Genomic DNA, 14,540 nt, shown 5'->3' on the forward strand with positions numbered 1-14,540 from the left:
GGTTACAGCACAGAAACCGCTTTGGTCGCATTGACCGATGATCTCTGGAGAGCCAGGGATGGAGGCCATGCGTCCATCCTGGTTCTCCTTGACCTCTCGGCGGCTTTCGATACCATCGACCATGGTATCCTTCTGCGACGACTGCGGAGGTGGGGGTGGGAGGCACTGTTCTACAGTGGTTCTCCTCCTACCTCGGACAGGTCGCAATCGGTGTTGGTTAGGGGGCAGAGATCGTCCCCTAGGCCCCTAACATATGGGGTGCCTCAGGGTTCGGTCTTATCCCCCCTACTATTTAACATCTACATGAAACCGCTGGGAGAGATCATTCGGAGGCACGGGATAAAATACCATCAATACGCGGACGACACTCAGTTGTATTTGTCCGCCCCGTGCCAACTCAATGAAGCGGTGGACGTGATGAACCGGGGTCTTGAGGCCGTTAAGAACTGGATGAGGGCTAACAAACTGGTACTCAACCCGGACAAGACCAAGTGGCTGTTGTGTTTCCCTCCCAATAATTTGGCCAGTGTTCCATCGCTCAGACTGGGGGTCAAATTTTACACCCCTCAGATAGGGTTCGCAACTTGGGAGTCCTCCTGAACCCACAGCTGACTTTTGACCATCACCTGTCAGCTGTGACCAGGGGGCATTTGCCCAGGTTCGCCTGGTGCGCCAGTTGCGACCCTACCTGAACCGGGAGGCTCTCACAACAGTCACTCGAGCCCTTGTGACCTCTAGGCTGGAATACTGCAATGTGCTCTACATGGGGCTGCCCTTGAAGAGCATCCGGTGACTGCAGCTAGTCCAGAATGCGGCCGCACGAGTGATTGTGGGCGCACCGCGGTTCTCCCACATAACACCCATCCTCCGCGAGCTGCGCTGGCTACCTGTTGATCTCCGGGTGCGCTTCAAGGTGCTACTTACCATCCATAAAGCCCTCCATGGTAGTGGATCTGAGTACTTGAGAGACCGCCTCCTGCCAATTACCTCCCTTCGACCTATTAGATCGCACAGATTAGGCCTCCTCCGAGTTCCATCCGCCAGTCAGTGCCGACTGGCGACTACGCGGAGGAGGGCCTTCTCTGTAGCAGCTCCGACCCTTTGGAACGATCTCCCCGTGGAGATTCATACCCTCACCACCGTCCAGACCTTCCGTACAGCCCTTAAGATCTGGCTATCCCGTCAGGCCTGGGGATAAGGATTACGCCGCCCCACCCGAATGTTGAATGACTGTTGTGTTTTATTGTTATTATTTGTTTATTCACGTATTGTGTTATTGTCTTGCATCCCCTCCCCATGAATTGTAAGCCGCCCTGAGTCCCCTCAGGGAAAAGGGCGGCCTATAAATAATAAACAATTCAATTCAATTCAATAAAATATATCAAGATTTAAAACATAAACATATACTGGCATTTCATCTGCTATTTCTAAAATCCTCCAATAACAATGAATCCTGATGGCCTATTCTAGCTAAACATCCATAATATCTAGTAACAAAATTGTTTAATCCTCCTTACCAAATCACTGTTTACAATTTACATCCAGTTTCCTTATGTTGTATACATACATACATACATTCATATACATACACAACAACACACACACACACACACACCACACACACACACGTCTCTAGTTTATCAATAAGGGCAGGCTTCCAAATGGCTGGCAGGCGGGAGGTATTGTCCCGCCTGTTCATGCTGTGTGGGCGTTTTTCTATTTCTATAAGCCCACACAGCATGAACAGGCGGGACGATACCTCCCGCCTGCCAGCCATTTGGAAGCCTGCCCTTATTGATAAAAGTCCGAACAGGATGAACGACACCAGGCCCACACTCACAAGAGCCACACAGAATATCACCACCAAACTTCCACAAAGAAAACAGACAAAAACACAAACTGATGAGGAGGCACGATCGAGGACCAGAAGCCAGACTGCAAATGCACAATTAGCCTCTTTAAACCCCTCCTATCCTTACATGAAACACAACCCCCAAACAATCAGAACACACCTCCACTCAATCAGGACACACCTCCACCCAATCAGGACACAGCCAAGCTCCCACCCAATCAGTTCAAACCCCCACTGGCAGTTAAAAGGAAGAAACAGCCGAGATCTCACATTGCTCCTGGAAGCACCAAGCCTGAAGATGACGAATGAGACATTGCCAAGACATCTCCAATTTTACGTGGGAGAAAACCCGAATAAATAGAGACCTACATACAACACCCGCGAAAACCTCAGAGAATATATAAAAATATATATATCTGATTTTTACAACCCTGGTAAGCCCCAATTAGGGAGGAAGCTAACTGCTTCCATCATCTGTCAATTGGCTCGTCACAAGAGTCCATCACGACAGAAACCCAATATTTTTATGTTGCCTTGTTATTTGTGGTTTATTTATGATATTATCAGCACAAATAAACACAACACACACACACATACATATATTCCTTTGTTCATATCCCTCCTTTATTTGACTGTATCCTGTATAATAACATTTTTTCCCTCTAATAATCAAAATTTAACTTAGTTCTTTTATTAGCCTTTATATAACCAAAAAGATTTCTAATCTTCCTTTCATGGGTACCATTCAAATATTCATATCCAATTATCTTATCATAAAAAATATATATGTATATATTTTTATCATTATCAATATTTATTTGACTATATCTATTGTCACTAAATTTCACTAAGTTTAACTAGTTTTAAATTATGCACTTCCATCTATCAATCTCTATCTTTTCAGTAGCAAAACAGTCTCATATCTTGTGCCATTTGTGGTATCAGTCCTCTAATCATCTTCTTAATCAAATTTGTATGAACTCCTCTTAGCAACTCATTGCTTATTAAGTCTCTCATGTAATTTTGATGCCCTCTTCTGTTTCCTTAATCAGCTTATCTTTAATTGTCAGTATTATCAATGATGTTGCTAATAAAATTTCTCTCTTTAAATCCATAAATTCTTCTGTTTTTTCTTCTTCTGAATCTGGGTTAGAGTTCCCCTCCATTTAATTCCTCTTTCAGTGTTCCATTCTTTCCATTTCCAGACACAAACCAATCACCATAGATATCAGCAGATTTAATTTCTTTATGGTCATTTTCCTCTTTGGTTTTTAGGACTCTAACCTCCACTTTTCCACTTGATAAACATCTCCAACTTCTTCATCATTTTACTGTTAGATGCTCTAGGTTTTCCAACTTCTTCCCCATTCTTTCAAATGTATTTGATAATTTCTGAATTTGTAACAATATATTTGCAGGCTTAAATTTTCTTTCTGCTGTTGAAGTTGTGCCATTATCTCCAGCTGACAAACACTGCTGCTCTGGCTTGGAAGGTTTTTATAAGATTAAGCATAAATTCACAATAAGGTCTTATTTTCACTTTTCTCTGGTTAAAGATATACTTCAAAGGAACATATATGCTTTCTTCTTATCACTCTCTAAAACAAACAGTGAGACCTTGAAGTGCCAAGCCAGAATAATCAGTGAGGAAAGTAAGAGTGTTTTTTTCCAATACACAAACCTCCAGCTTCCGAGCAGCAGTATTTTTCTTTCCTTCTGTTGTAACAATTTCTTTGTTTCCTTTTGTATCTTTTTTATATTCCAAGTTAAAAAAAGTCAAATTCTTGAATGAGTTAGAGAAGAAAAGGGAAAAAAACACCACAGTAGTGAAGAAGTAGAATTTAGTCCATAGGTTACAAAGAATAATAATAAAGAAAAAAAGAAGAAAACTTAATCCATTCATTTTAAAAGGCTTGCATGAATTCTATCCATGAACATAGCATTAAAAAGTAAGATAACCCACTGTCCAAAATCATTCAAAGCTTAATTCCGCCGCTTATTTCTTCTGTTCTCAAATTTAAATTAACTTTAAGTTTTTTATAGGCAGTCTCTTTTAAAATGACAAAAATTCCTCACCATCTGGAAACACTTTCTCTTTCCGTATTCTTCCATTTGAAGCTGCCCCGACTTCATCAGCCTAATGGCTGGATTTTTGTCACCGGCTTAAGAACTTCTCTGGATCCATCAGAGACTTTGCGATGTCCCTGAGATCAGCAACATATTCTTCTTGTTCACCGTCTCTGTGGGACGGTTTCGGTCCGATTGGACCACCCAGCGGCAAAAGGATCGGCTGAAGTCTCGGAGCATCGAGACTGCACGTCTGTATCGTCATGACATTGGCTCCTCCTCCCCTTATAATTTTCTTAATACTTCAGGTAGTATTAAAATAAAAATAATATTTAATATCCACAAAAGCACAAAATCCACAGATTTAAGTCAGTGTGCCTGTCTGGTATTGTTTTGTTTTAGCACATGAAACCCAGCTACTGTGTCATATTCAACAAACCATGGTTAAGTAAAAATAAAGCTAAAAATAAAGCCTTTTTTACAAAAGTGTTCTGAAAAAAGTTTGTGCAACTGCAATATTAAAGGTTGAAACATCTGGAATAGACAAAAAATATGCTCTAAGATTATCTAAAGTTAAACCAAATGCTTATGTAGCAGAGCTGATGGTTGTCTACCAAGTGGTATCTATTTTTGTCACTACTGTTCTGTTTCTCATTCAGCCATTCACACATTCCCTGCTTCTGTATTGAAATTCAACAAGAGTACATAAGGTACAACTTTTCTCAACCAACTCTCAATCCTTATATTCATTCTACTCTGGCAAGACATTACAATCACTATTTTGAACCTCTACTATTAAAAAAGAATAAAACCTCTGAAATTGAACCTTGCAGTCTCAGGATTATTTAAAATGTAAAACATTGCCAAATTCTTCTAGTCTTATCAATATTTTGTTTACAGAATAAAATTATTTACACCCTCTGGAAAAGTAACAGTGCTATTTAAATGAGGAAAAGGAGAGCTGCAACATCTGCTAAGATGAGAATAGTGAAAAAAATACATACCAGTTGGCAATGTCTTTGTGAGCTACTAAATTCTGTAGAAATGCTTGGAGTCCTAGCTGTCTATCTTCTAAGAAGTCAGGATTGTAATTATCCTTGAACCAACGCTTTGGGGGCAATGCCAGTCGAAAACCAGGAAACATATCTTTCAGCTGAAAACATATATCAGAAGGTTATTGTATACAGAATCATAATTTCTGTAGATAGAGGGAATAGTAACATTATACTATCAGAGATATAAAAGTCAGTGGTTAATGCGTCAGGCTAGAAATCAGGAATGTTTGAGTTCTAATCCCGCCTTAGGCATGAAAGCCAGCTGGGTGACTTTGGGCTGGTCATTCTCAGCTCAGCCCACCTCACAAAATTGTTATGGAGAAGCAAGGAGCATTAAATATTTTAGATGCCTCAAGTTACTTATTAAAATAATAAAAGTGATATAAATAAGTAAGTAAAGTAAGTAAGGTAAGTATATAAATAGGTAAGGTAAGGTAGGGTAAAGTAGGATGGGTAGAAGGCAGGCAGGCAGGCAGGCAGGGTAAAAACTGGGAGACTGTGAATTCCAGTCTAGTCTTAGGCATGAAGCAACTAGGTGACTGTGGGCTAGTCCTTCTCTCAGTCTTAGAAAAAGAAATGGCAAATCACTTTCAAAGATTTTGCCAAAAAAAAAACAACAACTGTAGGGAGGGTTTTTTAAAAAAAATATCCAGGCAGTCATCAAAAAACAAGAGTGAAGAAGCATTCATGCATGATATGCCCACACTCACACAAAAAGAGTTACAGCAGTTTAGCAATGATGCTAACATTCACTTTGCATTTCAGATTTGTATTAACATTAGGTTAGCAACATTTCCCAAAGTTGCACTTTCCAAATTAGACAACTTTTCATGCTCTACTTTATTATAGTGATTCATCTTATGAATATTGTATGTATATTCAAGGAAGTTACCTATCTTTAGATATGTAAAATAGAAGCTAACCATATCATATCTAAGCTGCAAAAACTTTCCTTTTTACCCATCTATAGTAGTAGTTTCCACATATTTAAAGCCTACCTGTGGTACACCTATTAAATATATATATATAACTCTATTATAAATCAGTCACTTTCTCTCAGAACCTTTTCACATCCTTTGATAATTGTATGTGAAATAGAAACAGCATTTAATTTTCATTCATTCAGTTCAACAGTAAACATGTCAGGCAAATGATTTAGGACTCATATCTACATTTATTTTCTTTGAAGGCTGCAAGCTTCAATTTCATTTAACTCATTACACAGGATTGCTATAGCTCATTTCCACAAATACATTCAGTGTCAATGCAATGTGCTTGGGAGTTTGCATCACTTAAACATAACCTAAACATGATCATTCAGCAATGAAAATGTAAGCACTGTTGACAATTATCAAAAATATTATCTGTAGTTTCTGGAATACCAATTGTTAACTTTTGTGTAACTGGAAACATTTGAAAAGAGTACTGGACATATACTAAATACTATCTTTGGAAAAACTCTAACTGCAAAATGCTATATTTTAACAGGTACTGTGAATCTTTGCTTTAATTTTGAACAACAGCTTACTGTTAGATACAATAGCTGAAAGCACCTATACACAGTGTTGGATTCACATGTTCTGGTCTCTCATCCAATCAGATTGTATAGAATATATCTTTACAAATTAGCTTTTAAATCAAATATATATTGTCTTTATGGCAAATAATAGATGTATTTTCATGCAATATTTTATGCTGATTTTCATATGTGTTCATTTTTATTTTTAACTTTTCAAAGTAATTTATGAAACATAGGAATAATATTAAATTTGTAATAGTAATTACTGATTGGCCTATTTAAATGCATGTACCTTGTCATTAAGCCTGGAGAAGTCTGTATACCTTCTGAAAACTACCCAGTTTTCTTCTGGATTTTTCTTCACAAGTATTTTGTAAACCTATTAAAACAAAAAAGACAAAGCCCTATTCAAACAGTTTCAGGAAACAGCATGTGTAGCAGACTTCTCATATTTCACTGTAGTTATTGAATAGTTCACATAACTTATTCTTTGTTTTTCAGAACCAACCAACCATTAACAGATGAGGCAAAGTTTACAGAACTTTAAAAAAGAACTTTTCATACAAGTTCAGGATAGATATAGTTTCTACTAGCCAAGATCTAATTAATGGTTTCAGCCAGTACTTTTAAAAACTGATTTCATAAGCACATCAGATTGCTGCAAATTATATACATGTACAATTTATTTAAATTATATTTAATCTGAAGAATATTTAACTATAGTCCTTGTTTCCTGGGATATATTATTATACCTTATCCATGCCTCAATTCTGAAAGGTATTGTGTTGAATGAGACAAGATTGGAGAGTGTTTGTCATTTCAGCAACTTGCATTACATGTTTTTTTTTCAACATGTAGCTTTTATTGATTATATTTGTGAATAAAGATGGCAAGAAAAAAGCAAAGTTCTTCCTATTCAAAAATGCATTCAGTGAGGCTGATATCAAGGGAAATAAGGTTGCAAATTATCACGAATCTATGTATCAGATACTATCTCCATTACAAAAGTAGCTTAACATTAGACTGTAAAAATTATGGTAATATCAGGGGTGAAATTCAGCAGGTTCTGGAGAACCGGTAGTGGAAATTTTGAGTTGTTCGGAGAACCAGAAAATACCACCTCTGGTTGGCCCCAGAGTGGGGTGGGAATGGAGATTTTGCAATATCTTTCCCCTGCCACGTTCACTAAGCCACACCCACAGAACCGGTGGTAATAAAATTTTAATTTCGCCACTCGGTAACATTATTTTATGTAAATCTAGACATGCTTAAAATTACCCATGTAGGTAAAACTGAACAGGATTAAAATATACAAATCTAAAGCATGTATGATAATCAAGAACTGTGCTGAAACCAGTTAATTTTACACAAGTTTAGCAGTTTCACATAGCATTTAAGAGTTACTAGAAAATAAGAACTGGTTTCCTATACACCAGTTCTTTATTTTTATTTATAGAATTTATATAGCAGCCTATTTGCCCATGGTGACTCAACGCAGCTTACAGAATATAAAACCACATTTAAAACAATAAAACTAATGAAAAGAATCAAATAATTTAATATAGTATAATATAATAAAATCACCCCCACCCCCAGCAGATCTTACAAGCCATTTAATGGATTCCATCCATATTATTACAACTTACAAATATTACAACTTACAGTGAATTTTGCTCTCTCCTCCATTACTTCATAACCAAGTATTGTAGGAGTAGCGGGTCGATCTTCCCAGTTCTCCAAGATATTTTGATCAGTTGTTTCCAATGGTTGAATATAATATTCCATAGAAGTGTTTAAACCTAACATTTTAGTCCTAACAAGTGGACTATTGCAAGGACATGAAATAGTACCAATCTCATCGGGAATACTCATTTTTTTAAAGTTGCTTTTAGACGACTCTTCTATCTGTCCCTTTGAAGAATCTGAACATGTTGAAATACTCCCAAGAGATGATCTTCTTTGGTTTCTATTTATGGTAAAATTAGTAGAACTTCCTATAGGAATTGGAACAGGAACATATGGAGTAGTCATCCTTCATCAGAAAGTTTAAGAAAGTTTATATATGTCCAAATTGTTGAGCTTAAATGATTCTCTTGTTTTATTTTTTTTCACAGGTATCTGGAAGGGTAAAGAAAGTTAAAAAGTATTTCAATTGTCCTTTCAAGAAAAAATTCAAAGTAAATGACAAAGAAGTATGGAACATTACATATAAAAATATATGATTAAATAATAATTCTACAAATCAAGAGTACAATTTAAGGATATTAAATATCATAAAGTATTTTAATAGTGAAGTATAAAAACTAGAAACCTCAAACCAAACCTTACTAATCTAAAGAGAAGCAAACAGGGATATTAAAATGTATACCTGTATCTTTCCAAATATATTCCCATGCCATATTAAAAAGTAACAACAGAAGAGCTATTTCAAATCAGCTGATGAGTACAGAAATTTGCCATTTTTTAAAAAAATTAACTACGAATGGAACGCCATGTCCTAAACTCATTTCACTATCCAGTACAAAAGAAGTTCTGATTTTGAAAATATGCAATATAGTACATTTAATACCATCTAATTAGTGTCATTATGCTTAACAAGATATTTTAAAAGAACAAAAACTCAGCACTGGTTTCTCTATCATGATTGTCATCCCAGAAACATATGTGGGCTGGATTACAAATTATATGCAATATTATAAAACTGGGCGGCAAGGATAGTTGATGCGCAAACATTACATTGCACGCTTATTGCAAAGCCTCTCAACTATCAAACGACAACCCGGCCTTCACGTGGTGCCCCCCTGTTCCCACCAATCGGGCTCTGTTGACCCTTGGGACTGGCGTCCCCTTGGGTATCTCCAGCCGAAACAGCTTCCATGGATCGCCGTATCCATTACAGTGGCGTCAAATGTTCCATGGAAGTCGCCTATACCCACGATGGGTGAAGAGGTGTCAAGTACAAGTACATTTAAAACTGGATCACTCCACAGCTCCACCTAACACTAGAAATGCTCATAATACTCCCATTGTTTAATTACAGGCAAAAGTACATAATAATATTTGCCCTAAGCTGAGAACCGTACTGACATAAAACCATTGAAAGTAATTTCATTTAAAAAAACCATACTTTGAACCATGTCATTTCAGTCTTTTTGTAACCTCCCTTCTCATACTGTATGCAGACCTTACAGTTTCTTTACAGCACGAGATCTCTATTAATTTTCCCTTTTCTTCCAACTTCTTCTTCCTCTTGTCTTCTGCACCCTCACTCTTTGTGTGAAAAGTAATTTGTGCTAACTTAGCCATTTTAATTGCTATCATATTTCTGCCTCCTTCAAGAGAGCCAAGTGGAACTCTGGGAATGCAGACATGAACGTGGCATGAATGTATTGTTCTCAGCTGTGTTTGGATATACCTAACAATAAGAGTATACATTTTGGACAGCTTTCCAATTTAGAGTAGAACATTTGGCTATCCAGGAAAATTATAGTTTAAGAAAGAAATTGCTCTCTGAAACTTGCACCTAAATACAACCATGTATTTAGCAATCTTTCAAAGATAAAATGCATTGAGAAAGGTGACTTATGATTGGCCTTCATATTTATGTCTGCTGTAGGTCATGTGATCAAAATTCAGGCATGTATTTATGATGGTTGCAATATTTTGGAGTCACGTGATCACCATTTATTATCTTTCCATCCAGCTTTGACTAATGTGGAAAGGTGGACTCACTTAACTGCATGGTTCATTTAGCACCTGCCATAATTTCCTTCACAGCCATGGCAAAAAGGTCATGGTTGCAGATCCCTAAACAACTGCCTTGCTTAGCAACAGAAATTTTGGTTCCAAATGCAGTTGTAAATGAGGATTACCTATACCACTTTCCAAAGTATTCACCGGAACATAGAAAACGAGAACTGCATTGTGAAGAAGCCTTACAGTTGATTATGCATTGTTCCAGCACTGTACTGAATGTTTCAGATGGAGCTATTGATAGAACTTAGTGAATTCCGGCATGCTTCTACGATAGATCACTCCTAAGACCAATGCTGAGCAAAGAGAATTAGAGGATGCAGAGCTGGTCATTTTATCCCCCCAAAAAACTAAACAACCTCTAAATTCCAGCGTAGCAATCAAGAAGACAACGCCCACAAAATATGCTGAGGTTAGACTTTTTAAAACCATGACTGAGTAAAATAATAATTGTGGTCAATTTCATAAATAAAATTTGTTCAATAGAAAACCAAAAGTATAGTTGTGCCTCTCTGGCCCAAAATCAAGAATGACATATGGTAATTTTATTCAAGCTGAGTTCTTTATTGTTTCATAACTAGAGGCAAAATCTTACCGGACTGAGTACTCTGGTATCTGCATCTACCATATTCTCTTAAGATATACTGGAGGGGGGCTGTTTTCACCTTTTTATCACACATAATATCTGGACTGAGCTGCCTTTTACTCCTCTGGAATGCATCCCTCCTTCCTGAAAATCCATCTCTTTACTACCATCACCTTATCCAATATTACACTAGAAGTACAACAGCTGTTACTACTTGTATACCATCAATATACTTTCATCCCAACTCACCTCACAGGTTATTTTTGTGGGGAAAACAGGAAGGAAGAACATTACCGGTATGTATGCCTCCTTGACTTATACAAAATGAAGGTGAGAGAGAAATGTAATAATCAATAAGTAACTGGATGCATAGAATCAAACTGTCTTGTGGAATTGATTTCAAAGTACTAGACACTTGAAAGTGTCAAGGATGAAGTAGGTTTCAAGGGTTGAAGCTACTAGATAAGCAGCAGAAACTTCTATAGGAAAGTTATAAATCAAACTTTAGCAAAGGTTGAATTATGTGTATAAAGCACCTTGTCTTCAGTTGGGTTAAAGATTTTAAAAAAATATTGTAAAGGGAAAAAAAACTCACTTTGGCCACTTTAAGATGCATTTTAAAATCTTGGACCTAGAAAAACTAAGCAATGAATTTTGCTCACAACTTCTAGAATCAGTGCAGTATGAATTTCTAAACTTTTGAATTAGTGGACTTATTTGGAATCTAATAAATACAGTATATCTATTCACTTCGTAACTGCTTTGTTTTCTTTGTCACTCCAAATATAAGGCTCTTGCGTGGCTGACATTAGGCACTCAAATAAAATGACTGCCAATGGAAGGATGTCACTGTGGGTGCGACTTGTTACAAAACACCAGGTATGAGAAAGCAAACTTGTGACCCTATCCAGCTTCTTAGAGTGTGCTCTACTACCCTAGCTTGCAATCCTTTTTCACTGATTAGGTGGGTAGTCTTCTAAATAAACAAGTGTAGTTTTTGAAGATTATACATGAAAGACCAGAATCTTTTTTATAATAAACATTCTATTTTACTCTGCAGCATGTCTATTTTGGTCTCTTCTTTTTTAACTGAAAGAATCAGCAATAACAAAAACAAAACTAAGAGGATCAGACCACTAAGAGGCCTGGGGGCTGCAAACAGTATTTTGAGGGTACAGTGTTAGCAATTGCAGTATACAAGAACTTCTCAAATTACCTATGAGTTTCCAACCCAGTGTTTTCAAACCTTAGCAACTTGAAGAATCTGGCTGGGTAATTCTGGGAGTTGAAGTCCATGCATCTTCAAGTGGCAAAGGTTGAAAAATGTGATTCCTAGACAATACATGGTAGAAGATCCATTATAAACCCACCCCAACCCCCATGCTAAGGCAATTATGGGTACCTGTCATCTTAAAGTTAAGAAAAAGCAAAATAATAACCATGGAAAAGAAATGCAGTACCTGTATTAGTATTCAAGGCAAATATTCCAGATTTGTGGATATTTCCAGATTCATATTAAATGCATGTAAAATGTTTGTTTGAAAGCAAATTTTCAAGATGAAACATAATTTACCAAACCGACATTAAAAGATGTAACAATATCAATTGTAAGAGAAGATGAGAAAAAGGTATGTATTGATTATAAGAAAGAAACTAACTGTGAAATGTACCTAAGGAGCTAGGAGAGTCTCATAAATTATCTGAATCAGGCAAACTGCTTCATAATTTTGAGTATATATTCAAATATCAAAAGGACTAAGCTGACAAATGAACATTTCAATCTGCAAATTCAGAAAATATGACATACCAAAGGAAAGAACACTTGTCAAAATAATGTTTATAAATAGAATTAAAATCTAGAAGCCTAGAAGTTATTTCATGATTTTTAAAATAAATTTAAGATTATTTATTCCTTCTCTCTTCAAATTAAATAAACATCAATTCAAATGAACAGCCAGTGATGTCAAAAGAAAGAAAAGATAGACAGTCTTACCAAAAATATCTTGCACAACTTCGCAAAAACTTTTTTTAAAAAAAGACTATGCATGTTTTAGTATAAATCCAGGCTGGACAACAGGTCCCAAAATACTGTGGGAGGTCAAATTACATCAACAGATGCAATTTATGGGCATCTGTGAATTGGGCAAGGAAGCCATGAAAAGTGAAAGAACCACACGTGACATTAGAGTGGCAAACATAGTATGCCCATTTCCTCAGATACATCCAATTTTATATATTTTGTGCCGAAAAATATAAATATATAAAACATAAAGATATATATGCAATATCTATCATCTATCTATCTATATCTATCTATCATCTATCTATCTATCTATCTATCTATCTATCTATCTATCTATCTATCTATCTATCTATCTATCATCTATCTATCTATCTATCTATCTATCTATCTATCTATCTATCTATCTATCTATCATCTACCTCCCTCCCTCCCATTTATAACGAGACGGAAAAGATCTCTTACACGTGAAATTGTGTTTTACTTTTGATTTTCACTTCAAGTCTTCTTGAATACCTTTCCCACCCTGGATTAGCTCATCACATGATGCTCGGTCTAAACCACGAAAGTTTATGCCGCAGCACAGCTCTTAGTCGTAAAGGTGCCCGGACAATCTTTCCATACTTGAGTAAGTTAAGCAATTGTTTCTCTCTTGGGAGAGGATTCCGTAGAAAGCAAGCAGCAAGCGAAAGCAGACGAGCGCGAGGGACAGGGGCAAAATCCCGCACAATCCCTGGGGGGGGAAAGGCACGCACACCCTCCCGCCGCAGTGCGAGATCCTCTTCTCCGTCCGAACGCTGGCGCACCCTTACCTTGCGGGGCAGCAGCTGGGCGCTTGCTTGGCTCTCCTGCCTGCTTCGTCTAGCCTTTCGCGGGCAAGTGCCAGAAGCAGCTCGCCTCCCACCCCGTGGAGAAGCGAGGAGGAAGGGGCCGCGCAAAAACCTGTTGCGAGGGGCGGGAGGTTGCTTGGACACGCCGCAATTCCCTACCGCCCGAGCGGCTACTGGTTTAGTCAGGCCGTCGCGACTACATCTCCCGAGATGCATCACGGCTCCATCCGAGAACGCTGCCTCTTTGGAACTACATAACCCAAGAGGCATCGCGGGCAAAGAAAGCCGTGAGTCGGCGTATTCGCGTTAAAGCCTGACATCTTAAAGTCACACCTCCTACTTTTTCCTTCGGGTAGAGCCGGCTGCTGCTGGGATTTGCAGTTCTTGTGGGCGGAGCAAATTTGCGCGAAAGGTATTAAAAGGTAAGGTTGGGTTCAGGTTGAATCAGATTCGTGCGTCTTATGTCCCCGCCCTCTACTGGGAAATCTTTACCTAGGGAAAGCAAATTAAACAGACACCGACACAGGAACACAAAATGTGGGCTGGAGAGTTAGGATGGAAGAAAAAAAGAGACTCTTTGCCTAACAAAAAGGAGGAAGAAAATAAAGATCTTAAGGCACAATAGAACAGAGATGTCTCTAATCTGAAATATGATTTTGTTTTTAAAGTTGTATTTCAAATCAGTTCTTCCAATCATTCAGGCCATGGTGGCGCGGTGGTTAGAGTGCAGTACTGCAGGCTACTTCTGCTTACTGCCGTCTGCCTGCAATTTGAGGGATCGAATCTCACCAGGGTCAAGTTTGCCTCAGCCATCTTTCTGAGGTCCTAAAACGAAAACCCAGATTGTTGGGGGCAATA

The 14,540-nt window shown here is 37.7% G+C and overlaps 1 protein-coding gene across 1 annotated transcript in view; it reads right to left on the reverse strand.

The window, feature by feature from the left end:
- Positions 1-13,871, reverse strand: part of SNX16 (sorting nexin 16) — a 34,387-nt gene extending 20,516 nt beyond the window's left edge. The window contains exons 1-4 of the mRNA XM_032223284.1: positions 13,665-13,871; positions 8,156-8,611; positions 6,786-6,872; positions 4,924-5,072 (exon numbers count right to left, since the gene is read on the reverse strand). Coding sequence (XP_032079175.1) covers positions 4,924-5,072; positions 6,786-6,872; positions 8,156-8,524 — 605 coding nt within the window. The 5' untranslated portion in view covers positions 8,525-8,611; positions 13,665-13,871. The remainder of the gene's footprint in view (positions 1-4,923; positions 5,073-6,785; positions 6,873-8,155; positions 8,612-13,664) is intronic.
- Between the last annotated feature and the right edge of the window lie 669 nt (positions 13,872-14,540).

This window comes from Thamnophis elegans, chromosome 8, assembly GCF_009769535.1.
Source record: "Thamnophis elegans isolate rThaEle1 chromosome 8, rThaEle1.pri, whole genome shotgun sequence".
NCBI classification, from domain to species: Eukaryota; Metazoa; Chordata; class Lepidosauria; order Squamata; family Colubridae; genus Thamnophis; species Thamnophis elegans.